Here is a 27,583-nt window from a genome sequence, read left to right as displayed (position 1 = left end):
TTTTAGAGGAAAAAAATGTATTACATCTCAAATAGAAATAATTTGTATAAACAATACTAAAACATTCAGCTAGTCTCGATTTTGGTCAGATATTGGCATAATAACGTCCTCGGTTCATATACTCTCTGTATGACAAATTTGCACTAGCTTTATTATAAGGAATTCGACCAAATGGTGCCCGATCGTTGAAACACGTATCAAACACTTCTTCCACAGCTTTTTCTGCAGTCTCTCGGCTGATTTTTCTCCCAGCTAGAATGGACTGAACAGCGTGTTCCCGAACACATGCCTATATTGAAAACAAATATTACCTGGATTTTAGTAAAATAAACTTTAATCCAATCATAAAAAAAAAAAAAAAAAAAATACTTCTATACATTCTGAAGACAGTGGTAAATAGTTTTATTAATCCTGAGCTTTATTATTGGTTTGTGAAATTCATAGGGCTATTAATACTCAGATTTGCTGCTCTCCTGCAAAAGATGTAATTGTGTCTGCCCTACCTTGTATGGGATCTGGTGGGTTTTGGGCAAGTCTGGGGGATTCACGCAGAGTCAAAGGGAAAAGTGAAGATCTGCTTTAAAGTGATCCTGTTGTGGGAAAAGTACTGGAGACTGCCATTGCTGGCAGTTTTCTAAAGTGCTTGTTGCCTTGCTGGCATTAAATATTTTTAAGTCACAGAGCCCAAAACATGCATGCTGTAAATGTGTCAGGAAAGAGTTAGCATTTAGCTCTTTCCACCGTCAATAAACAAATAATGGGTATGGGTATGATGACAATGAGAAATGCTTCCATGTCCTGGTGTATAGGTCACAATTACTGCTACTATGGGTGAAGACCGACTGGAGAATAAAAACAAATAGGTAGATTCAGTAAGAGTTAGGCCGGCTTATCAGTAGATCGACGCCGACTTATGTTTAAGTGTATGCTCAAACAGAGATACGCTTAAACATATCCAAGATACGACGGCTTGCGCTGTCCTATCTTAGATTGCAATATTTCGGATGGCCGCTAGGTGGCGCTTCCATTGCGGTCGGCGTAGAATATGTAAATGAGTAGATACGCCGATTCACGAACGTACGCCCGGCCGACGCAGTACTTTTACGCCGTTTACGTTAGACATAGGCCACCTAAAGTTAGAGCTTAGCCCTACATGGAATAGTAATGTTAAGTATGGCCGCCGTTCCCGCGTCAAAATTTTTACGTTGTTTGTGTAATTCGTCCGTGAATCGGGATTTCCGTCCACGTCAAAATCAATAGGCCCGTGCGGCGTACTTAGCCGCAATGCACACTGGGAAATGTAGGCGCCCAGCGCATGAGCAGTAAAAAAAAAACGTCAAAAACGGAAGGTTAACATAAAACACGCCCCCCTTACACACATTTGAATTCGGCGCCCTTACGCCCGCCCGCTTTAGGCTACGCCGCCGTAACATAGCAGGCAAGTACATTGTGAATCATGTACATGCCTCGCTAACTTACGGCGGCATAGCTTAAATGCCTTATGCTACGCCGCCGCAAAGTTGCGGCAACGTACGTGAATCTAGGTAAATGTCCGTAAAGAACCACAAGCGCTCAGAGGGACACCTTAGTATATTAAGTGTAACCTTAAGGGATTCCTATGCAAGGTATATGGTCAATCTAGACTTGAATACCAACGCCAAAAAATTGTTTGTTGTAAAAGGTAATGTGTCTAGACGTGGTCTAGTGATGAAACAGCAATGGAGAACAATAGTTGGATCACACAAGCAAGAAATCTGTCCATCCGTATCAGACTTGAAAAAGCATCATTAGCAGTAAACGTGTCATAATAGCAATGGCTCTCCACTGACTCTGCTTGTGGTTCAAGCCTCCAGGCTGTTACTGACCATCGGCGCTGCATCAGACTACTTCTGGCTCTGAATGACATTACTTTTGATGCACTGGTCACCGACACCTGAGGCTCCCATGACCTTGTTCTGATCTTTGGCTGTTTGATTCCATTATATGGGGATTCCATACACACAGCTCTAAACCTGATATCCCTAAGGCCAATTTATTCTACATTCGGCATGGTCTACTGCAGTGGTTCTAAACCCTGTCCTCAAGTACCCCCAACAGGCCATGTTTTGGGAAGTTCTCTTAGATAAAATAGCCGTCCAAAATACCAAGCCGTTGACTGATTTCAAGCACCTGTGCAAGATAAAGGAAAACCTGCAAACATGGCCAGTTGGGGGGTACTTGAGGACAGGGTTGGGAACCACTGGTCTACTGCATGCTGTCAACCATCATCAGCACATTCTGGATCCTGGAGGTTTGTTTTGCCAGTTTTTACCATTTTCCTTTGCCTATACAATTATTATGGGATAGCTTGCTTGAGTGTTCCAACTATTGTTCATGGTTGCAGTTTCATCAGCTACTGATAGCCTGTGGTAGGGATGCGGGCTTTCACTACTAAAATACTGCAGGACTTCAAAAAATAACTCATGTGGTAGTAGCGTTTTGTTAGCGAATGCTGAAAAGCTTTTTTTTTTAAACAATATGCGGTATCGTACAGTAGGATACCGCTTAGCGAATAGAGACAAATAATGTTTTCAGAAGGTCGTCAATGCCAGCATCTATGATTATGTCATGACAGGGTTCTTTTATGACTTGTACGTACAGGAATCAGTATTTGAAACAGCAACGTGTAGTGTTTATGAAGTGTATACAAGGCTTTTAGGAAGCTTCCAGCAGATTTCTACAAAGGCTTTACAGCACCTTCAGTTCCATTATAGGGAGGTGTTTACTGTTCTTTCAGACAGGCTGCTAGAAGACTTCAGCAGGCTTTCAACACGTTTCGAGCTGTGCTAAAGCTTACAACAGCCTGCTTGCTTGAATTAACAGCACTTGTATAAAGATCTGTGTTTAAAATCCCCAAATTGGAACTTAAAGGGTTTGTAAAGGTTCTTTTTTATTTTCTAAATAGGTTCCTTTAAGCTAGTGCATTGTTGGTTCACTTACCTTTTCCTTCCATTTCCCTTCTAAATGTTTTTTTCTTTGTCTGAATTTCTCACTTCCTGTTCCTCCTCAGTAAGCTTGCCCCTATCATCCGAGCCATTCTAGCTGGGGGTTAGTCAGCATGCTTGCCCCCCCCCCTCCCTTGGGACTACATCCCTGTGGGGGAGACGCTGTGTTCACATCATCTCTCCGCAGGGATGTAGTCCCAAGAGAGGGGGGCAAGCAAGCTGACTAACACCCAGGCAGAATGGCTCGGATGATGGGGGCAAGCTTACTGAGGAGAAACAGGAAGTGAAAAATTCAGACAAAGAAAAAAACATTTAGAAGGGAAATGGAAGGAAAAGGTAAGTGAACCCTCAATGCACTAGCTTAAAGGAACCGATTTAGAAAATAAAAACCAAACCTTTACAACCACATTAAGGTCTTCAAAGGCTTCAGTGAAAGTTGTATGAAGCTGGCCGAAGGCTTTGTAAAAGCTTTGCTATACACCCTGCTCTTATACAAGCAAATCCCATATGTACAAGGCCTTAAGAGTAGGGTTGAGCGAACCCGAACTGTAAAGTTCGGGTTCGGTACGGACTTTGGAAAAAGTTTGGGTCCGTGATCGGAGTTCGGGAAAAAAAAATGCGCGGAGGTCCCCGCAAATTCAATAACCAGACCCTTTAGGTCTGGTATGGATATTAAGGGAAAGCCCGCCATCAATTAAAAAAATAAAAAAAATAAATGACGTGCGGTTCCCCCTAAATATCCATAACCAGACCCTTCAGGTCTGGTATGGATATTAAGGGGAACCCCGCCGTCAATTTAAAACAAAAATGACGTGCGGTTCCCCCTAAATATCCATAACCAGACCCGTTATCCGAGCACGTTGACCTGGCCGGCCGCAGAAAAGAGGGGGGGACAGAGTGCGGCCCCCCCCTCTCCTGAACCGCACCAGGCCACATACCCCCCACAACCCCCGTGGTTGTGGGGGTATGCGGGCGGGAGGCTTATCAGAATCTGGAAGACCCCTTTAACAAAGGGGACCCCCAGATCCTGACCCCCCCCCCCATGTGTGAAATGGTAATGGGGTACACTGTACCCCTACCATTTCACGAAGGAAGTGTAAAGTCTTTTTTTTTTTTTTTTTTTTTTTTTACAAAACACACACACACACACACACACACACACACACACACACACACACTAGAATAAAGTCCTTTATTAATAATAATACAAAAAAAAAAAAAAAAACCACACTCCAGCGGTGATAATCCACTCGTTCCCGGCTTCCTGCTCCAACGCTGTCCTGATCCAGTGACGAGTGCGGGTGATCTCCAGCGATGAGAAGATCCTGCGATGGGTGATCTCCGCTCCAGCGATGAGAAGATCCATTCATTCCGGAGCGCAGCATCGCCGACCTCCTCTCACCGCTGGACACAGCCCAGCGAATGACGCGCTGGAGCTGTGACATTACTTATATAGAGGAGGCAGGGCCACCCGTCACGTGACCCCGCACCCTCTGACGTACCCTCTGCTACGTCACTGGGGAAGCCCAGGAAGAGGGAAGCCAGGGCTTACCCAGTGACGTAGCAGAGGGTACGTCAGATGGTGCGGGGTCACGTGACGGGTGGCCCTGCCTCCTCTATATAAGTAATGTCACAGCTTCAGCGCGTCATTCGCTGGGATGTGTCCAGCGGTAAGAGGAGGTCGGGGATGCTGCGCTCTGGATGAATGGATCTTCTCATCGCTGGAGCGGAGATCACCCGTCGCAGGATCTTCTCATCGCTGGAGATCACCCGCAGCCGTCGCAGGATCAGGACAACATTGAAGCAGGAAGCCGAGAACGTGTGGATTATCACCGCTCGAGTTTTTTTCTTTATTAATAAAGGACTTTATTCTACGGTGTGTGTGTTTTTTTTTTTACAAGACTTTACACTTCCTTCGTGAAATGGTAGGGGTACAGTGTACCCCATTACCATTTCACACGGGGGGGGGTCAGGATCTGGGGGTCCCCTTTGTTAAAGGGGTCTTCCAGATTCTGATAAGCCTCCCGCCCGCATACCCCCACAACCACCGGGCAAGGGTTGTGGGGATGAGACCCTTGTCCCCCATCAACATGGGGACACCCTCCCCATGTTTAGGGCATGTGGCCTGGTGCGGTTCAGGAGAGGGGGGGGGGCCGCACTCTGTCCCCCCCCCTCTTTTCTGCGGCCGGCCAGGTCAACGTGCTCGGATAACGGGTCAGGTTATGGATATTTAGGGGGAACCGCACGTCATTTTTGTTTTAAATTGACGGCAGGGTTGCCCTTAATATCCATACCAGACCTAAAGGGTCTGGTTATTGAATTTGCGGGGACCTCCGCGCATTTTTTTCCCCTAAAAGTCTGTGTCCCATTGACTACAATGGGGTTTGGAGTTCGGGGTTCCCGAACTTTTTTTTTTTAAAGTTTGGGTTCGGACCCGAACCCGAACATCCAGGTGTCCGCTCAACTCTACTTAAGAGGCATTCCAACTAAAACTTAATTTGGTTTTAGTAGATCTTCAGAACTGCATTTTTTTTAAACAGTTTTATATCTTTTGGAGAACTTGGTAGTCACCCTTCTGCCCTTGAGTACCCAATCATGAACACCTATCATGGCTACTACTAGAGTGCACCATTCACTATCTAGGATCTTCTACTTGTACTTAGGGAAAATTCAAGAGAGAGTGAACACCTTAAACTAAAAAGCAGGCAGAAATAGAAACAAGAATTATAGCAGGGGAATCATGCTACTGGTGCTCCAATCATTTATGAATAGTCACCAGACTTCAACTAGAGTTGGGATATCACTATTGATTTGAATATCCAATACATTTTTATTTTTTAAAATCTAGGAGCAGTTAAAAATGTAAACATAAGTAACATAAACCTGCTCTGTTTTAAGGCATATTGCAGGTCACTGTAACTTTCTTTTGTCAATTGGTCGGGATTGTTGAATACACCAATAGCTTATATCTGTGATTTGCTGCTACGGTAATGTCTTGTATACTTGGTATCAGAGTGTATCTGGGAGGAAACTGATCAGAGAAAACTACAGAGCAAGACGGTAAGATCTAGTATGCTGAAATTAAAAGTCTAATCTCCTTTTTCATCATGTACAGCAGTCTATTGTGATCTAAAGTATTCAAACAGGCTAATAGGCTGTGCTACAAATACTATAATGAGAAGATCATTAGTGGATGCAACCCCTCCCCTCCACTCCCTTTCTCTTTATTTATCCACACCTCTTCCTTGATATTATGCCCTCTTTATAAATACTTCTATCTGTACCGTGTGATTTTTTTTTTACCCATGTTTTTTTAGTAGTTCGTATTAATATCTGATATAAAAAAAATAAATAAATGCATTGTCTCCAATTTATAACAGGCACTCACGAAATGAGGCCGATTTACTAAAGGAGTTGAAAATCTTCACTCAATAAATTGTGTAACTATTTACTTCAGTTATTAGATCGTGTGAATAGAAAGTTCCTAAGATGAATTTGTCTTACACATTAGATAATTGAAGTGAATATTCCCATAAGTGAAGATTCTCAATTCCTTTAGTAAATCAGCCAAAAACACCTATATACAAGCGTTCTAAGCAAGCTTTACTACCTGGTCAGAAAATGATCCAACCAAAAAGTTCTACTGTATACCTGGTCACCCATCAATTAATATTTCAAATGGCAGTAAGGACAGTTATCAGGTGAAAAAAAAAAAAGTGGTGGTTCAGTCAATTAGATGAATTAAATTAATACCGTATACTTCCAAAACATTGGACTAATCCTTCAGGTTTTTTTTTGGTGCAATTTCCGATATTATTGCCCTAGGAACAAATGAACCTACCTGGTGATGCTCCTTTACCCCAAACTTTAACCTCAACATTTCATTAGTAAGGGAACAATCTCCACTGAGACTGGCAGCTCTAATCTGCAAAGAGCAAAAAAAATAAAAATATAGCAAATTAAAATCATATAATCAGCAATTTGCATAATGTCGGGATCCACTCAGATGTCTGACCTGCAGCTGGCTCAGCCTCTCAGGGCACAGCAGAGAACCTGAGCAAACCGCTCCCACCCTTTCCCCAGCCCCGTGCTCCAGTGAGTACTGGAGGGGCAGACCACAGACCAGTGACTGAAAACTGAGCAATCAGCAGTCATGTGATCACTTAGTTCTCAGACTAATGACGCGTACACACGATCATTTTACGGCATGAAAAAAAACATAGTTTTTTCAGCATGTCCAAAAAACAATGTTTTTCCAACTTCATCATTAAAAACGACGTTGCCCACACACCAACGTTTTTAAAAAATGATGAAAAAAGCGTGGTGACGTACAACACGTACGACGGCACTCTAAAGGGGAAGTTCTATTCGCCTTTGGGCTTCTTTAGCTGATTCCTTGTTAGTAAAAGACGATTCGCGCTTTTCTGTCTGTTACAGCGTGATGAATGTGCTTACTCAATTATGAACGGTAGTTTTACCTGAACGAGCGCTCCCATCTCATAACTTGCTTCTGAGCATGCGCGGGTTTAAAACTTTGTTTTAGCTCACACACTTTTTTACAACCCGAAAAACGATATTTTTTAAACCAACGTTATAAAATGAAGCATGTTCGAATTCTTTTTTTTCGTTTTTCAGAAGCCGAAAAACGATGCGAGGCCCACACACGATCATTTTAAATGACGTTTTTAAAAACGAAACATTATCGTGTGTACGCGGCATTAGAGTTGGTAGGGGACAGCTGCAGAAACACAGCAATGCTGCAGCAATAGAGGGGAGTATGTATTATTTCCAAACTTCTCCTTCATCTGCAACATAAAGCCGACCTCCAAAGCTAATCTGTTTTGCACATTTACATGGGTCCAGCTTGGAACGAGAATGCACATTTAATTCCTGAGGGGCCTCTGGGAAAGCGGACACAGTAATCTCCCGAGTCCTGTGCTGACCAGCTTTTTTCAATGAGTACAAGGTGTTGTCTAATTTGACAAGATGGGAAAAAGGGGAGGTTAAGTCACAATCTCCACCTTTTCCAATCAGAGAGCACTATGTATTCATTGACAAAAAACAAAACAAGGCATTCTGTGAATGGTGGTAGTACTAAGCGACCCCCCCTGTGGTCAGTGTGCAGAGGGTACGTCACCCAGCACATTACCTGGAAGATCATTGTTAGGGTCCATCATACACACTGTCTTAAAAAAAAAAAAAAAAAAAAAAAAACACCCCGACAGTGCTCTTGGCAGAACCCCCCCCCCCCCCCTAAATTTTTGTACTAGCGCTTAGGTGGTTTTAGCGCTTTTTTTTCTGCCAGAAGCCACTTCAATACCAGGAATTTTCACCCCCTTCCTGCCCAGGCCAATTTTGAACTTACAGCTGTAGAAATTACCCAGTGGGGGTCGCTGCGTGTTTCAACATCCACACATTTCACCCTGCTGGTCAGACATCTATTTTGGCACACTTTCCAAGACAATGAATAGTCTCTTGCTTTTTTTTTTATTAGGGGATTAAACTTGGATGGGGAAAAGGGACATGTGATGCCCAGATGATGAATACTTCTTAGTAGAATAAAAGTAGTCAAGTCTAGATCTGACAGTCTCTTCCTCTGCACATCTCCTTCAGCACACTACTTGAGATCACTTGCTTCACTTCACTGTCCAAATCCAGATTCCTGTCACATTAGCACATGGCTAGGCTCTGAATAAGCCCTAACGGTTTCCCGATAGTCCATTAGAGGCAGGGTTTTGCAGTCCCTTTTGAGGTAGCAACCATTTTAGATAAGAATACATTTGCTAACTGACACTTGGTGAACTACTGAACCCAGCACGTCTGATGCAAATCCTGCCAGCCCTCCTGGCTGCAGCGATTTGACGTCACAACAACCCCACAGTCTCTCCCTCTGGCTCCACATCCAACTCATGGCATGTCTCTTACAGAGCTTTCCACGGTCCTATTTTACTCACCGACCCCGGCATGGATCCCTCCTGAATGACTTGCCTTGACATGCTCCCAACTGTCCTCTTTCCTGCTCCTGTTCCAGGACACCTCTCAATGACCGTGTAATGAGAGGCTCCCTCCCAGCTCCCGGCCTGAGGTACACCCACCCCCTAAAAGGGGGGTTCCCTCACACCATGACAGTCCAACACTCGATCATTCAGTTCATCCACCCGACAACTCCCCCCACAGCAGGCTGACCATGGGTATATGCCCCCTGCCAATCCTAGTTGGGGATTGGCCAGGGCTCCCACATAGACCCCATGTCACTCCAGCTCTCTGCCCTGCCTCTTCTCCAGAACATTCTGAAAAACAGAGGAGACGCCCAAGAGTCGAGGCACGTGTCAAGTCACCCACTGCTACACTTAACCATTCCCCTGCCCCCAGATCAAAAACAAACAGGCCTAGCTCACAGCATAGGCCTGCCTAAATTTACCTGCACTGGCAGTACAAAAAACAGCCCACTACTCTATCACCTACCTACCTAAGATAGAGGGTGCTACACAGTGCTGTCTCACTTTGAAGGATAATTGTGCAGTCTTGCAACACTGTACCCGTATGAATTTATCATTTGAGATAGAGCTTTTTCAAGTTTTTCATAACATCTTTCGAAATAAGTTATTTTTCTTCTTCACTGATGTGCGCTGATGAGGCTGCACTGATAATCAGTATGAAGAATGTACTGAGAGCCTTGCCGCTTATCGGCTCTCCATTCCTAACACACCCACGGCTGTAATTGGACACAGCTGATCACATGGTAAAAATGCCGCTGTGATTGGCTCTTTACTGTAATCTGTGATACGCTGTGTCTGAAGGACACATCGGTCACAGAGTGCGCCCCGGGGGGCAGGCTTTTAGGAGGAACTAGAGAGGCACGCTGTAGCCGTCTTTCAGCTGTAGCGAAGTGCTGTGGTTAAAATATGCCTCTAAACATCCTAACGTGCATAAACAAATAGGATAACATTAGCTGCTTTTACATTCAAAACATCTCTAGAAGCAGTGTTTAGGCCAGTGTACATGGACCCTTATTGTTATAGTAGTCCCGACTACAACAGTAGTTGTCAGCTTCCCCAGTGATCCCTCAGGTATGGAATATACTTACTTATACTGTACCAATGTAAGTATGAAATAAAGATCATACCTGGAGTTCGGCTTTATTTGCATTAAAAACCTACCTCAGAACAAGCCAAGTGTTGAATATTATTTAAGAAATCCGCATGGGCACGACAGTGATCATAAGCATGAATCAGCTCATGTGTAACCACTTTGTTCATTTGCGATTGACTGCCAATGGTATTTTGACATAATACAACCTGTAAAAGGATCAAAGAGAGGTAAAAAAAAAAAAAAAAAAAAAAAAAAAGGGTTAGCATTTTTTTTTTACATTTTAGGCAAATACTCAAAAAAAAATGTAATTCAGTTTTATTTGCAGAATATGTGTTACAAAGAATACAAGGAAACCTGCAACAATAAAAGAGGCAGATAAAATTACAATTTAGGTTAAAGTGGAGCTCCACCCAAAAGGGGAAGTTCCACTTTAAGGCCTCCTCCCTGGCTCAGGTTTATGAAATGCTGCTTTTTGGCGGGGTACCCGATTTTGACAGGTACCCACTCACAACAATTTTGCTCCGATCGCCTTAAGCAATCAGAAGCTGAGGCTTTCCTTTCCCCCTCCCAAAGTCACCTGGGACACATGACAGATCCCTGAAAGCTTCGGGACCAGTCACATGGCCACTTGCACATGCACAGTGGGCACCCGGACTTTCTTGGGCACCCTAAAGCCTTCTTCACAAATTCAGTGGAAATGTTTTTTTTTTTATGGGATGAAGTTAATTTTCATGGCAAAGATTGACTTCGCAAGTAATTGCAATTCATCTGATCACTCTTCAGAACATTATGGAGCATATGCAGATTGCCATCATAAAAACTAAGGCAAGATACTTTGCGAAAATTTATATTCATGTCAGTCTCAAAACTTTTGTCCACGGCTGTATACTGCTGGATCGTGAAACAGGTGCTGCTTATTAAAAGTCAGCAGTTATAGTTTCTGTAGCTGCGGACTTTTAATTTTCACAGGAGACTGGAGCCCTGCTTTAAGGCGGATCATACATGGTTTGAACCTCAGCCGGTTACTAGGTATACCTGATTCTGCACAGGAGGGCTACCCTGTAGCATTACATCTGTTATAGGGCGGTACTAAGTGGCAGCAAATATTTACCTTTCTTGCAACTTCCTATCCCTCCTCTGACCTGGCATCTCTCTCTGTATGTGGGTTTTCAACCATCTGCCCTGGCCAGCATGGGATGACATCACTGCTGCACATACGCAGCAGGCCTTCATTCCAGCACACAAGGATCAGGCCAGTTGCTGTAAGCTGAGCTAAAATTGTTCAGATCAGTTTACATCTGTGGGATCGCAGAGAGCAAGTATGTGAATTTTATTGCAGAGAGAAGAAAAAAAAAAAAAAAAAAAAAACACCCTACTCCCAGTGTATTTCTACTTTAAAGCGGGGGTTCACCCTAAAAAAAACATTTTTTTTTTTTCTAGCATGCCATCAAGCATACTAGCGCGATCTACAGTACGCCTTTATTTTATTTTTTGGCGCCATACTTACAGTTTACTGCCGTAGTGAAGTTTCAGACTCCCCGCGGGGAATGGGCGTTCCTATGCAGAGGGAAGATGATTGACGGCCGGCTATGGCGCGTCACGCTTCCCGAAGATAGCCGAAATAGGACTTGCCTCTTCACGGCGCCTGCGCAGTCAGCTCCGATGTCTGTGCGCAGGCGCTGTATAGCGCCGTGAAGAGGCAAGTTCTATTTCGGCTATCTTCGGGAAGCGTAACGCGCCATAGCCGGCCATCAATCATCTTCCCTCTGCATAGGGAGGCCCATTCCCCGCAGGGAGTCTGAAACTTCACTACGGCAGTAAACCGTAAGTACGGCGCCAAAAAATAAAATAAAAGGCATACTGTAGCTCACGCAAGTATGCTTTATGGCATGCTAGAAATTTGTTTTTAGGGTGAAACACCGCTTTAAGATCCGAAGCTTGTTCACATAAACGGCCGCAGAGCTGTGCCGCAGAGGACGGTTTGATGCACGTCGTATTACATAGCTCCCATTTTTATTTATTTTTTTATTTTATGTGAAATGCACAGTGACAAATGCGGTGTATTAAGCTTTCTGTGCAGTGACATGCAAGACCACCCAGAGTGGTGCGATATTTCGCAAACATGTTGCATAATATCGCACGGCTCTGAAATGCAGTGAAACACTGCATTGTGGTGTGAACATGACACACAGAAAACAATAGTTTTATTCACACCAGAATGCAGTGCCTAGCTGCATTCCAGAGTTGTGCCATATTATGCCACATGTTTGTGAAATAATAGAACACATAGAAAACTATTGTTTTTTGTATGTGATTGCAGATATCCGTTTATCCATGAGGAAAAATGCAGGTAACTGCACATAGTGTGAATAAGCCCCCTAGGGTCCATGCCTTAATCTTTTGCTTCAAACAGTAGCTGTATGAATTATGTCAGCGCTGATGATACAAATTACCTCAGAGGTAGCGGAATCAAAGCCCCCTGCTACGTTGTTATCACAGTCTTCACAGGCAAAGTGTCTATCTATGGAGGCTGTACTAAAAAAATAAAAAAAGGAGGTTAATCATAAATACCAGTCAACATTTAAATAGCCTGAAAAATGGACAACGTGGTGGAAACGTGCAACTACACATTTACAGGCTTTGAAAAAAAAGTTACAAGATCTGTTGTACATAGTGAACTACGTGATTAAATGGTGAAGTCTAATTGAAAGAACATTGGGCCAGATCCACAAAAGGGATACGCAGGCGTATCTACTGATACGCCGTAGTATCCCTGTTTCTATCTATGCGGCTGATTCATAGAATCAGTTACGCATAGATATTCCCAAGATCCGGCAGGTGTAATAGTTTTACACTGTCGGATCTTAGGATGCAGTACCTCGGCCGCCTCTGGGGGCATTTCTCGTCGAAATTCTGCGTCGGGTATGCAAATTAGCACTTACGGAGATCCACGAAGGTTTTTCCCTTCGTTTTTTTTCCATAAGTGTTAGTTTGCCGTCGCAAAATTAGGGCTGCTTTTACAAAGTGTAAACTTAGTACACCATGTAAAAGTAGACCCTTCTTTCCCGCGTCGCTGTCAAATTTATTTATTTTTCCCGCCGCAACTCTTTTTTTTTCTTTTACACCCGTCGCGATTCTCAAAACTCGGCGCAACGTAAATCCGCGCAAAGCACGTCGGGAAAATAGCGTCGGGAGCATGCACAGTACGTCCGGCGCGGGAGCGCGCCTAATTTAAATGGGACTCGCCCCATTAGATTGGGCACGCCTTGCGCCGGACGGATTTAAGTTACACAGCTGCAAATTTCTAGGTAAGTGCTTTGTGGATCGGGCACTTAGGTAGAAATTTTGCAGCAGTGTAACTTAAATAGGAACATTTAAGTTACGCCCGCTGGCTGTGGATCTGGCCCATAAAGTGGAACTATACTCCCCTGCAGAACAGCAATGCGATGGACACATCTTCAGGCAGCCTGCTTCCAGATATCGATCAACAGCTGATTTCATTGGCCAGGTGGAGATGATGTTCCTCCCACACATGGGTGGGAGTTCTGTCAGTTTGGCATTGCTGCATTTTTACAATGAAGTGCACATTTTTAATATTTACCATAAAGTTTGACTTTAAGGAAAAGTGGAGACGAGATAACACCTGCTGTCAGAGTAAAAGGCAGAGAGATGGTTTCTATGTTTTTTCAATACACGGAGCACTGGTTACAGTGGACAACATGAGGTGGAACGAGTGCATATAAAGTGATAAAATAGCAAACACGGTCTTGCTGTGGAAAGAGCTGTTTTTGGGTTGCTGATCTATAGTTGTGTGGTTTGGAAAAGTTAAAGCTGGGCATACTCAGCTCGAATGTTGCCCAGTTCCTGCTGAATTGCCCGGATTTTGAGCCACGGTTGGGTCTGGCGGTACCACCTGGCCCGACAAAATGTACCTGAAAAATGTCAGCCAAACAGCAACTGCATTTTATAAGACAGGGGTTGACAAATTTGCTTGGAATCTAGGAGCCAGCTAAAAAAGTTAGGAGCCAGAAAACGCGCCCCGTCCCGACGAGCTTGCGCGCAGAAGCGAACACATACGTGAGCAGCGTCCACATATGTAAACGCTGTTCAAACCACACATGTGAGGTATCGCCACGATTAGTAGAGCGAGAGCAATAATTCTAGCCCTAGTCCTCCTCTGTAACTCAAAACATGCAACCTGTAGAATTTTTTAAACAACGCCTATGGAGATTTTAAAGGGTAAAAGTTTGTCGCCATTCCACGAGTGGACGTAATTTTGAAGCGTGACATGTTGGGTATCAATTTACTCGGCGCAACATTATCTTTCATAATATAAAAAAAAATGGGGATAACTTTACTGTTATCTTATTTTTTAATTTAAAAAAGTGTCATTTTGTCCCAAAAAAGTGCGCTTGTAAGACCGCTGCGCAAATACGGCGTGACAGAAAGTATTGCAACGATCGCCATTTTATTCTCTAGGGTAAAAAATATATATAATGTTTGGGGGTTCTAATTAGAGGGAAGAAGATGGCAGTGAAAATGGTGAAAAATTACATTAGAATTGCTGTTTAACCACTTAAGGACCGCCTCATGTACATATACGTCAGCAGAATGGCACAGGCAGGCACATCAACGTATATATACGTCCTCTGCTTGACGTGGGTCTGATCGGGACCCCCCCCCCCCCGGTACATGCGGCGGTCCCCGTGGCTTCAGGAGCGATCCGGGACGACGGCGCGGCTATTCGTTTATAGCCGCTCCGTCGCGATCGCTCCCCGGAGCTGAAGAACGGGGAGAGCCGTGTGTAAACACGGCTTCCCCGTGTCGGCGCATCGATCGCGTCATCCCCTTTATAGGGAAGACACGATCGATGACGTCATTCCTACAGCCACACCCCCCTACACTAGTAAACACATACACAGTGATCCCTAAATGTTACAGCGCCCCCTGTGTTTAACTCCCAAACTGCAACTGTAATTTTCACAATAAAGAATGCAATTTAAATGCATTTTTTGCTGTGAAAATGACAATTGTCCCAAAAATGTGTCAAAATTGTCCGAAGTGTCCGCCATAATGTCGCAGTCACGAAAAAAATCGCTGATCGCCGCCATTAGTAGTAAAAAAATAAAAAATAAAATAAAAAAAAACTATCCCCTATTTTGTAAACACTATAAATTTTGCGCAAACCAACGGATAAACGATTATTGCGATTTTTTTTACCAAAAATAGGTAGAAGAATACGTATCGGCCTAAACTGAGGAAAAAAAAATGTTATATATGTTTTTGGGGGATATTTATTATAGCAAAAAGTAAAAAATATTGCATTTTTTTCAAAATTGTCGCTCTATTTTTGTTTATAGCGCAAAAAATAAAAACCGCAGAGGTGATCAAATACCACCAAAAGAAAGCTCTATTTGTGGGGAAAAAAAAGACGCCAATTTTGTTTGGGAGCCACGTCGCACGACCGCGCAATTGTCTGTTAAAGCGACGCAGTCCCGAACTGTAAAAACCCCTTGGGTCCTTAGGCAGCATTTTGGTCCGGGGCTTAAGTGGTTAACTTGTAATGCTTAACTTGTAATACCAACGGCTCACCACCAGATGGCGCCAGCTCACAAAAAAAAAAAGACGCCAGGACCCTATTTCTAGTCGCCATGGCGACCGGGATTTGTCGAGCCCTGCTATAAGATGCAGTGACTGTTTGAGTATGTAAGCAGTTCGGGGCATTGCAGCTACCTAAATACAATATCTGGCAGCAGACAGACCTCTATCCATGCTAAACTATGCAATATCTGTCATTCAGAACGTGAGAATACTATGCATGTATGGTTAGCGCCTAAGACCCATCACTAGGGAACATGTCAGCATTACCAAACCACATTTTTATTTTCTTAAAATAATAAACACACTTTTGCTAGGAAAATTAACCTGTTCTTTCATTTGACCCGATGCCTAAATAGAACATATACTGGCTACCAATCAACATCTTGGGCACTTCAGGTCATTAGAGACTGCAAACAATCTACCTACGGTTTTGAAAATTACAAAACCACATCTGAATGGGAGGAAGGAATATACCAGTTTACTTATGATTTGAATAGTTTAAGGAATAAAGAATAAACCTTACCAACCAGCTTGTTTCATGGCATCTAAAAGTATTTTAACTTGTGGATCTAAAGAGAAAACAAACAGTTAAATGTAATCATGATTATGCGTATACACAGACAAAGCTTCAAAGCACAAACATTTTGTAAAAATAACTTTTCTAGTTGGTGGCAAGTCAAATCTTTGCTGTCTTGCAGAGCTACAAGCACTGGTGCTGTCCAACACTTCTCTTGCTGGATGCTGTGGTTCTTCCCACCAGCCACTACATTTTACTATTGCGTGCATTCCACAGTCACACTAAAAGGAAAGTCGGAGTTCCCCTTTGATCAGGAGTAGGGATAATACGATTGTAAAATCAGTACTTGGACACAGAGACTGTAAAAGATAATTAAAAATAAAAGAGGTTGCAAGCCCTTACATATACCCAGTGAGGTGACCAGTGGCAGCTGGTGCTCCATCGGTCAGGGGGGCGGCACCAGTTGTGGTGACAACCACAAATTTCTTCACGTTAGAGCAGGGATCGACAAATTTCAGACTTTTGTCAGCCCATTCCCAGGCATGAGCAATTGCCGACACCCTGAACATGCAGTTTGGTGCCCGGAAGATGGTTGTCAACCGCGTGGTGGGCTACTTTTGCGTCTATTGATGTTCTCCCAGAACCCTGCCCACCTGCGCCCCCCCAGTGCATGCACCTGGGGCAATCTATGATCGAGGTAAAGGACCAATCGGTGTGGCCCTTTACCATGTGATCAGCTGTGTCCAATCACAGCTGATCACATTGTAAACAGACTTGCCAGTTATCAGCAGTACTTTCCTCATGCGCTGTCATAGCATGAGGAAAGGGGAGCCTGTAACTTGCAATTCTGACTGGCACATTTACACGGATAGGCTTATCAGTGCCACCCCATCTGTGAATAAAAAAATAATTATAACACCCTATCTGTGCCACCCCTCAGTGAATAAAAAAATAATTAATTGCAAACTTTTCTAACAGAAATGAAGAAAAAAAAATGTTTGGTTTAAACAACATTTATTGTTTGTTTAGCAAAAAAATAAATACCACCAAAAGAAAGCTTTATATATTATAAAAAAAATAAAAAATAAAATTCATAAGGGTGTTGCATGACCGCGCAATTGGGGGTGAAATTGCCCAGTAGGCAAGTGGTTAACATATATATATATATATATATATATATATATATATATATATATATATATATATATATATATATATATATATATATATATAAAAAAATAAATAAAAAAAACACTTAGGCCGCGTACACACGATCAGTTAAACTGATGAGAACGGTCTGATGGACCGTTTTCATCGGTCCAAATCGATCGTGTGTGGGCGCCATCGGTCATTTGTCCATCGGTTAAAAAAAAGCCAACTTGTTTTAAATGTAACCGATGGATTCCTAACCGATAGAAACAAACCGATCGTTAGTAGGCACAACCATCAGTTAAAAATCCACGCATGCTCAGAATGAAGTTGACGCATGCTTGGAAGCATTGAATTTTATTTCAGCAAGTCGTGTTTTACGTCACCGCGTTCTGACACGATCGTTTTTTTAACTGATGGTGTGTAGGCACGACTGACCATCAGTCAGCTTCATCGGTTAACCGATGGAAAAATCCATCAGACCGTTCTCATCGGATGGACCGATCGTGTGTACAGGGCATAAGGCCTCATTCGCACATATCCGTTTTTATGCCATCCGTCAACGGACAACAATGCATTCCTATGGGCAAACGGATGACCATCCGTTAACCTCCGTATCCGATCGTATCAGTTTTTTTGAACGTACCAAGGCTACGTCCAAATCCGTGAAAACTTATAATAACGGACGTTAACGGATGATGTCCGTCAACGTCCGATCCGTTAACATCCGTTTTGAAGATTTTTTTTTTTTTTCTTAAAGCGGAGGTTCATCCTTAGAGGGCACTTTTTAGCCTTAGATTCCTGCTCGTTTTGTCTAGGGGAATCGGCTATTTGTTTTAAAATATGAGCATTACTTACCCGTTTACAAGATGCATCCTCTCAGTCGCTTCCGGGTATGGGCTGCGGGAATGGGCGTTCCTTCTTGATTGACAGTCTTCCGAGAGGCTTCCGACGGTCACATCCATCGCGTCACGATTTTCCGAAAGAAGCCGAACGTCGGTGCGCAGGCGCAGTATAGAGCCGCACCGACGTTCGGCTTCTTTCGGCTACGAGTGACGCGATGGATGCGACCGTCGGAAGCCTGTCAATCAAGAACGAACGCCCGCTCCCGAAGACCCATACCCGGAAGCGACGGAAGAAGATGCATCTCAAAAACGGGTAAGTACGGATCATATTTTAATACAAATAGCCGATTCCCCTAGACCGAACGAGCAGGAATCTAAGGGGAAAAATGTAATAAATGGGTGAACTCCCGCTTTAATAAATGAACTTAACCTATGACCCAGGCAGTAGTTGGACAATAGGAAGTGCATCACCAGGATATCATCCCCAAGGAGAAACAAGAAGAAACATGGCCAGAGATGTCTCCCATGAGGACCTCATTAACCTGGTCCATGAAAGGCCAGCTTTGTGGGACTCAACCTGTCGGGACCACAGCGACAGTGTTAAGACACAGCACCTGTGAGAGGAAATATACAAACTTTTGACACCAAATTGGTCCACCATGAGCCCCAAACAGTGTCATCAACGTGGTAAGTGTTGCCCAACTGCAGCATGCTTTCTTGTCAGTGTTTTTCTGTAATCATGAGATTATGGAAACATGTGAGTAATGTACTGTTCAGTCACTCGCTGCAGCAGAGCCAAAGCATGTGGCACTTATTTACTAAAGGCAAATCCACTTTGCGCAAGTTGCAACGTGCACATGAAATGGAACTGGAAGTGCAGTTGCTATAAATCCGCTTGTAGTTTGCACTTAGTGCAAAGTTGATTTGCCTTTCGTAAAAAACCCACTTTGCTTTGTATGCATTTTTATTTACCGTTTGTACTAATGAATGTAAATTTGTGCGTACCTTGTCCCAGAAAGACATCATTTTTGTCCCTATATTGCTGTCCTTGTTGCACGCTCAGTTTGTCGTGACCTAAGCGTCAAAATATTGCTGTCCATCTGGATATGTTGATAGCATTATGTGCTATTAACCACTTCCATACCGGGCCTATTTTGACACTTCTCTCCTACATGCAAAAATCATATTTTTTTTGTTAGAAAATTACTCATAACCCCCAAGCACTATATATGTTTTTTTAGCAGACACCCTAGGGCAGGGGTACTCAAACTTTTTAAACAGGGGGCCGGTTCACTGTCCCTCAGACCGTTAGAGGGCCGGACTATAAAAAAAAAACTATGAACAATTTCCTAAGCCCCCCCCCCCCCTCACCATTGCAAGCCCCTCACCATTGCAACCCTCCCCCTTCATCGTTATAAGCCCCTCATTGCAAGCCCCCCCTCACAATCATTAGTTGCAAACCGATCATGATCATTGCAAGCCCCTCCTACCTCACCATCATCATTAAATCATCATCATCATCCCCTCATTGCAAGCCCCCCTCGCCATTATCATTGTAAGCCCCTCATTACAAGCCCCCCCCTCACAATCATTAATTGCAAGCCCCCCCAATCATCATTACATCATCAGCCCCTCATTGCAAGCCCCCCTCACCATCATCAGCCCCTCATTGCAACCCCCCCTCACCATTGCAAGCCCCCCCCCCCACCTTCATCATCAGCCCCTCATTGCAACCCCCCCCTTACCATTGCAAGCCCCCCCCACCTTCATCATCAGCCCCTCATTGCAAGCCCCCCACCACCATCATCATTACATTATCATTTTATCATCATCAGCCCCCCCACCATCATCACCATCACATCAATATCAGCCCCCTCACCATCGCAAGCCCCCCCCCTCCCTCCCTCACCATCGTAAGCCCCTCACACTCACAGCACTTTCTCCTTACTGTGCCACTGCTCACTGCTCACTCAACTGCTGTGACGGTCCCGCTGTGCTCACAGTGTTGGTAACAGTTCTGGCGCGCTGTGATAAATGTCCCGCCCTCCTCCTCCTAGACCAGCTCGTCTGATAGACAGGACACTGGCTCTATCACACAAGCTAGTCTAGGAGGAGGAGGGCGGGACATTTATCACAGCGCACCCGAACTGTTAACACTGTCATCTCCGTGACACAGCGGGATCGCTGTGTTACAACCTGCAGTGTAACCAGCGTTGCCTGTCAGGGTCGGGTGGGCCGGTTACAAGTCCTCCGCGGGCCGCATGTGGCCCGCGGGCCGTAGTTTGAGGACCCCTGCCCTAGGGAATAAAATGCCGGTCATTGCAACTTTATATCTCGCACGGTATTAGCGCAATCATTTTTCAAACATCTTTTTTTGGGGGAAAAAAAAAAGGTTTTGTGAATTAAAAAATAACAAAACAGTAAAAAGTTAGCCCAATTTTTTTGTATAATGTGAAAGATGAAGTTACGCCGAGTAAATAGATACCTAACATGTCACGCTTTAAAATTGCGCACACTCATGGAATGGCGCCAAACGTCAGTACTTAAAATTCTCCATAGGCGTCGCTTATTTTTTTTACAAATTTAGAGTGCTAGAATTATGACGTCTTTGAGCGGGAAGTGGTTAATATTGTGAATATGCAAGGGCATGCTGACTCCTTCGCAGACTATGGAGTCCTATTGGTTTTACATTTTGTTTCCTACCCACTTTAATTAAAATCTTATTTTTCAATGTGTGTTTACAGATTGGAAATTAATAAAAGGTGGCGTTCTTTAACCGGTTCCCGACCGCCGCATGTACATGTACGTCCACAGAATGGCACGTACAGGCATATGGGCGTACATGTACGTCCCTGCCTTTCCGCGGGTCGGGGGTCCGATCGTACCGACATGCGGCGGTCGGTAACCCGCGGAGCGATCCGGGACGACGGCGCGGCTATTCGTTTATAGCCGCCCCGGAGCTGAAGAACGGGGAGAGCCGTATGTAAACACGGCTTCCCCGTGCTTTACTGTGGCGGCTGCATCGATCGAGTGATCCCTTTTATAGGGAGACTCGATCGATGACGTCAGTCCTACAGCCACACCCCCCTACAGTTGTAAACACACACTAGGTGAACCCTAACTCCTACAGCGCCCCCTGTGGTTAACTCCCAAACTGCAACTGTCATTTTCACAATAAACAATGCAATTTAAATGCATTTTTTGCTGTGAAAATGACAATGGTCCCAAAAATGTGTCAAAATTGTCCGCCATAATGTCGCAGTCACGAAAAAAAACGCTGATCGCCGCCATAAGTAGTAAAAAAATGAAAATTAATAAAAATGCAATAAAACTATCCCCTATTTTGTAAACGCTATAAATTTTGCGCAAACCAATCGATAAACGCTTATTGCGATTTTTTTACCAAAAATAGGTAGAAGAATACGTATCGGCCTAAACTGAGGAAAATATTTTTTTTTATATATATTTTTGGGGGATATTTATTATAGCAAAAAGTAAAAAATATTGCATTTTTTTTCAAAATTGTCGCTCTATTTTTGTTTATAGCGCAAAAAATAAAAACCGCAGAGGTGATCAAATACCACCAAAAGAAAGCTCTATTTGTGGGGAAAAAGGACGCCAATTTTGTTTGGGAGCCACGTCGCACGACCGCGCAATTGTCTGTTAAAGCGACGCAGTGCCGAATCGCAAAACCTGTCCTGGGCATTTAGCAACAAAATGGTCCGTGGCTTAAGTGGTTTAGAGACCGTTATCGCAGAGATTATAAGGAGGAGGCAGAGTGTGTGAGTGGTTCCAGAGCTACCACCAAAAAAAAAAAAAAAAAAAAAAAAAAAAAATTCTACTACCCCGTTTCCCCGAAAATAAAACCTACCCCTAAAATAAGACCTAGCGTAATTTTACAGGAGGACTGCAATATAAGCCCTATCCCGAAAATAAGCCCTAGTTTAAAATCCTATAACCCACTCTATTACAGTAGTACACAATGTACAATGTGTGTGTTTCTGTAACATAAATGCAGGGAAGAGAGCTCCGGCAGGTCACAAACGCGCAAAGCGGTGCTATAATGAAGGTATTTGGCACAATTATATTACAGAAATACACACATTGTACATTATATACTACAGTAATAGAGTGGATTACAAGATTTTACAAGCATTTTAACTAAGTTCACACTGGGGATTCCTAACAGGCAGGTCGAGAGAGGGGAAGAGAAGACAGCACATTACATGGTAAGACCTACCCCAAAAATAAGCCCTACTGTGCCTTTTGTTGCCAAATTTAATATAAGACCCGGGCTTATTTTCAGGGAAACACGGTATGAGATGTTATCCTTCCTAAGCAAAGTCATGGATGTTAGATCGTAAGTGACATTTTGGATGTTCCATCAAGAAAGTGAAAAAAGTAGGTATCCATATAGTAAGGTAATGTTCCTCCTTTTTATTGTAGTACATCAAACATCCCAGAGTGTGAGAACAGTGATGAGACAGAGGCAGTGCAGGGAGGTGAGCACGCCTCACAAGAGGGAGAAGGCCAGTCCCAGTCTGTGGATGCGGATGAGACGGCACTGTCGAGTGCACCTCCAAGGTCTTCGCAAAGAACCGTGAATGGAAGCATACTATTGATTAGTAATCTTTATCTTATGTACACGAAGGTATCATTGCATATCTCAATCTGCATATTATTTTCTACAGGTTAGTAATGGCAGGCCAACATCACGATCCTCGCTGCGTGGCAAAAAGCCAGAAAACACTGCAATGGACAAAGCTATGAAGTCCTTCATGGAAAAGATGACCTCCTTTAATACCCACTTCCAGACCTTAGGTGTTTTTCAGATTTGGTGTTTGCAAGACTAAAACAGTTTTTTCTGCTAGAAAATTACTTAAAACCCCCAAACATTATATATATTTTTTTTCTAACACCCTAGAGAATAAAATAGTGGTCATTGCAATACTTTTTTTCACACCGTATTTGCGCAGCGGTCTTACAAGCGCACTTTATTTGGAAAAAAAAAATCACTTTTTTGAATTCAAAAATAAGACAACAATAAATTTGGCCCAATTTTTTTATATATTGTGAAAGATAATGTTACGCCGAGTAAAATGATACCCAACATGTCACGCTTAAAAATTGCGCCCGCTCGTGGCATGGCGTCAAACTTTTACCCTTAAAAATCTCGATAGGCGATGTTTAAAAAATTCTAGAGATTGCATTTTTTGAGCTACAGAGTAGGCCTAGGGCTAGAATTATTGCTCTCGCTCTAAGGATCGCGGCGATACCTCACTTGTGTGATTTGAACACCGTTTTCATATGCGGGCGCTACTCGCGTATGGGTTTGCTTATGCGCGCGAGCTCGTCGGGACAGGGCGCTTCAAAAAAATTTTTGGGGGGTTTTCTTATTTCTTTTTATTTATTTTATTACTTTTTACACTGAAAAAAAAATAAAAAAATAAATTGATCACTTTTATTCCTATTACAAGGAATGTAAACATCCCTTGTAATAGAAAAAAAGCATGACAGGTCCTCTTAAATATGAGATCTGGGGTCAAAAAGACCTCAGATCTCATATTTGGGCTTAAATGGAAAAAAAAAAAAAAAAAAAAAAAAAACATTTGGAAATGTCATTTTTTCAAATGACAAAAAAATAAATTGTCTCTTTAAGAGGCTGGGCGGGACTGACGTTTTGACGTCACTTCCGCCCAGCAGAGCTATGGGGACAGGCGAAGGAGATTTTTCCTTCAGTCTCGTCCCCGCTCAGCTGTTGAACAGTCGCGATCTCCTCCGCCGCTACCGACGGCTCCGGTAAGTGGCGGAGGGCGCGGGAGAGGGGCGGGAGGGCCCCCTCTCCCGCCACCGATAAGGGCGATCTCGCGGCGAATCCGCCGCAGAGACCGCCGTTATCGTTTACCAGACCGCGCACACTAAAGATTGATACCTCGGTTGTGGCAGCAGCTGCCGAGATATCAATCTTTAAAAAATGGACGTACATCGTCGTGCGCAGGTCTGGAAGTGGTTAAAAGACAGGAGAGTAAGGCACCATTCACACATAGGCGTTTTGTCGCCTGTAGCCCGACGCTACAATATGCCGGAGGGTTGAAATTGCATTGTTCTCTATGGAGACTGTTCACATCTCCTAACGCAGAATGCCGTACTTCGATAGAACGCCGAACGCCGAATTTCAAAAAAGTCCCGGACCCTTTTTCGACGCTCGTATCGGGCGGCTTAGGCGTTCCGCATAGCCGACGATACAATGTAAAAAAAACACGATTAAAAACGATGCGTTTTTTCGCCGCAAATCGCGGTACTTACGCCGCAAAACGCATACGCGAAGGTGTGAATGCAGCTCCAGGATCCAATCTGTGATCCAAACAACCCCAATGCGTCCTTTCTGAGGACAATCTATCACACACTTAAAAAAAACCCAGCAGAGAGGCATATGGAGATACATATGGGTATATATAATTATGTGGGGGGATGTATTAAAGCTGTAGAGTCAGGAATGCCATTGCCCACTATTAGCCAGTTTGAACCCCCTCAGAGACAATCCCTTCAATATTACTATGCCTTCCAGCCCAGCCATATCTACCGCCCTATCCACAGACCCCTGTGCGTTGGTACAGCTCAATGCACAATACCCAGAGGCCTCCCTATGCTTCCTCTCCTGCTCATTCCTCACAGGGAACATATCCTCCGAGTGCAAACATTCGCACAAATTCTGACCATGTTTCTCAGGCAAATACATAAACCAGCTCTGGTTCTTCTTCCCAATAGTCTACTTCATTTTCCCCATCCCCCTCCTCTTCTTATCAGCATTTGTAACCAGTTTTTTTTTTGTGAAAGTGAAGAACAGTCACAGATAGTGAGACAGAGAGAGAGACAGACAGAGACAGAGAGAGAGACAGACAGAGACAGAGAGAGAGACAGACAGAGACAGAGAGAGAGACAGACAGACAGAGACAGAGAGAGAGACAGACAGACAGAGACAGAGAGAGAGACAGACAGAGACAGAGAGAGAGACAGAGACAGACAGAGACAGAGAGAGAGACAGAGACAGACAGAGACAGAGAGAGAGACAGAGACAGACAGAGACAGAGAGAGAGACAGAGACAGACAGAGACAGAGAGAGAGACAGACAGAGACAGAGAGAGAGACAGAGACAGAGACAGAGACAGACAGAGACAGAGAGAGAGACAGAGACAGAGACAGACACAGAGACAGAGACAGAGACAGACAGACACAGAGAGAGACAGACAGAGACAGACAGAGACAGACAGAGACAGACAGAGACAGACAGAGACAGACAGAGACAGACAGAGACAGACAGAGACAGAGTGAGACAGAGTGAGACAGAGTGAGACAGAGAGAGACAGTGAGACAGAGAGAGACAGTGAGACAGAGAGAGACAGTGAGACAGAGAGAGACAGTGAGACAGAGAGAGACAGTGAGACAGAGAGAGACAGTGAGACAGAGAGAGACAGTGAGACAGAGAGAGACAGTGAGACAGAGAGAGACAGTGAGACAGAGAGAGACAGAGAGAGACAGAGAGAGAGACAGAGAGAGAGACAGAGAGAGAGACAGAGAGAGAGACAGAGAGAGACAGTGCACAATGGAGGCAAGTATAACATATAGGGATGAGCTCCAGCGTGTTCGCACACTCCACGTGCAGAGCCCGCCAGGAAGCTGGCGCTGCGCTAATCAAAGGCAGTGTGACATTTTCCCGATGCGTGGCTGCAGAGATCGGGAAATGTCGCACTGCCTGCGATTAGCGCAGCGCCGACTTCCTGGCGGGCGTTGCACGTGGAGTGTGCGGACACGCCGGAGCTCATCCCTAATAACAAGAAATAACAAAAAAAATTAACCCATACAACCCCTTTAAGTTCATTTCCATAGCAAAGAGGGACTGTGCAAGTAATTGCAATCATCGGATCACTCTTCATAACATTCTGGAGTATATGCAAATTGCCATCATAAAAACTGAGGCAGCGGATTTTATGAAAATGTATTTGTGTCTCAAAACTTTTGGCCACGGCTGTACTGACAATAAGAGGGCACCATCCTCTAAAAATTACAATAATAAATGCATACTAAAAATTAAGGAACTGACCCTTTAAGTGTAATGATACACTTACAGTAAAAATAATAATAAAATAATAAAAAAAAACTTCTATAGTAGGACCAGCGCCTATTTTTGTTTTTTCTTTGCCCATAGTACATTGAGAATAACACCAGGGGGCGCACACACACGGCACACTTACTTTGCTGCATAGCCACCTTCAGTCTGTTCTTACAGGTATACTTTAACAAGCAGAGCGTGGACATTATGGACTCCTTCCTGGGATTTCTCCTGTCCCTCTGTGGGAACAGATTGTAGCCATAATCTTCATCAGTCTGCTTCTCTTCTGCCATGATCACCACAGTCACCCTGTACAAGACACTGCCATGTGAGTACGTCACTACACACAGACCTGACCTTCAGGCACACATAGATGACGTCATTCGTCAGGTGCGCCGCCGCCGCCGCCATTTTTATGTAGGGCACGGAATTCAACACCACATGAACGCAGGAGAAAGTTGAAAGGGAGGGGCTGCTAATCATGTGATAGATATAGACAGTAACTTTGTACACCAGCGTGCTCGTTTACGTGCTTAACTGGCACTGCACTGACTGCAGTCCTAAACTGGAAGCCGACAAGTTGGGGGGAGGAGTAACTATGTGCTGGGACTTGTAGTCCTACAGAGACAGGAGCGTATAGTGTGCTGGGACTTGTAGTCCTACAGAGACAGGAACATATAGTGCGCTGGGACTTGTGGTCCTACGGAGACAGGAACGTATAGTGCGCTGGGACTTGTGGTCCTACAGACAGGAGCGTATAGTGCGCTGGGACTTGTGGTCCTACAGAGACAGGAAAGTATAGTGCGCTGGAACTTGTAGTCCTACAGAGACAGGAAAGTATAGTGCGCTGGGACTTGTGGTCCTACAGAGACAGGAACGTAAAGTGCACTGGGACTTGTGGTCCTACAGAGACAGGAACGTATAGTGCGCTGGGACTTGTGGTCCTACAGAGACAGGAAAGTATAGTGCGCTGGGACTTGTGGTCCTACAGAGACAGGAACATATAGTGTGCTGGGACTTGTGGTCCTACAGACAGGAAAGTATAGTGCGCTGGGACTTGTAGTCCTACAGGCAGGAAAGTATAGTGTGCTGGGACTTGTGGTCCTACAGAGACAGGAAAGTATAGTGCGCTGGGACTTGTGGTCCTACAGACAGGAACGTATAGTGCGCTGGGACTTGTGGTCCTACAGACAGGAAAGTATAGTGCGCTGGGACTTGTGGTCCTACAGACAGGAAAGTATAGTGCGCTGGGACTTGTGGTCCTACAGGCAGAAAAGTGTATAGT

At 44.1% G+C, this 27,583-nt stretch overlaps 1 protein-coding gene across 2 annotated transcripts; it reads right to left on the bottom strand.

Moving 5' to 3' along the window:
* LOC120931934 (mitochondrial inner membrane protease ATP23 homolog) lies at positions 1 to 26,656 on the bottom strand. Of its 2 annotated transcripts, none has more exons than XM_040343919.1 (6): positions 26,441 to 26,656; positions 16,201 to 16,246; positions 12,530 to 12,611; positions 10,145 to 10,282; positions 6,826 to 6,909; positions 1 to 289 (listed from the first exon to the last, which is right to left on the bottom strand). In XM_040343919.1, the coding sequence occupies exons 1-6, from the start codon at positions 26,589 to 26,591 to the stop codon at positions 86 to 88; spliced, it is 705 nt and encodes a 234-aa protein (XP_040199853.1). In that variant the 5' UTR covers positions 26,592 to 26,656; the 3' UTR covers positions 1 to 85. The 2 variants fall into 2 exon arrangements, with proteins under 2 accessions (XP_040199853.1, XP_040199854.1); XM_040343920.1 differs by having other exon boundaries at positions 12,530 to 12,606; positions 26,441 to 26,470.
* Positions 26,657 to 27,583: the final 927 nt, after the last annotated feature.

Source organism: Rana temporaria, chromosome 3 (assembly GCF_905171775.1).
Source record: "Rana temporaria chromosome 3, aRanTem1.1, whole genome shotgun sequence".
In the NCBI taxonomy this organism is placed as follows: Eukaryota; Metazoa; Chordata; class Amphibia; order Anura; family Ranidae; genus Rana; species Rana temporaria.
Note: the sequence above shows the minus strand (reverse complement) of the source record. Positions and strands in the feature narration are given on the sequence as shown.

Excerpts from the sequence above, each read along its gene's own strand:
- LOC120931934 (XM_040343919.1), bottom strand. The coding sequence starts at position 26,591 with ATGGCAGAAGAGAAGCAGACTGATGAAGATTATGGCTACAATCTGTTC. Across the intron at positions 16,247-26,440 it reads GAAGGTGGCTATGCAGCAAA|ATCCACAAGTTAAAATACTT; the intron begins GTAAGTGTGCCG and ends TTTTCTCTTTAG. Across the intron at positions 12,612-16,200 it reads GCCATGAAACAAGCTGGTTG|TACAGCCTCCATAGATAGAC; the intron begins GTAAGGTTTATT and ends TTATTTTTTTAG.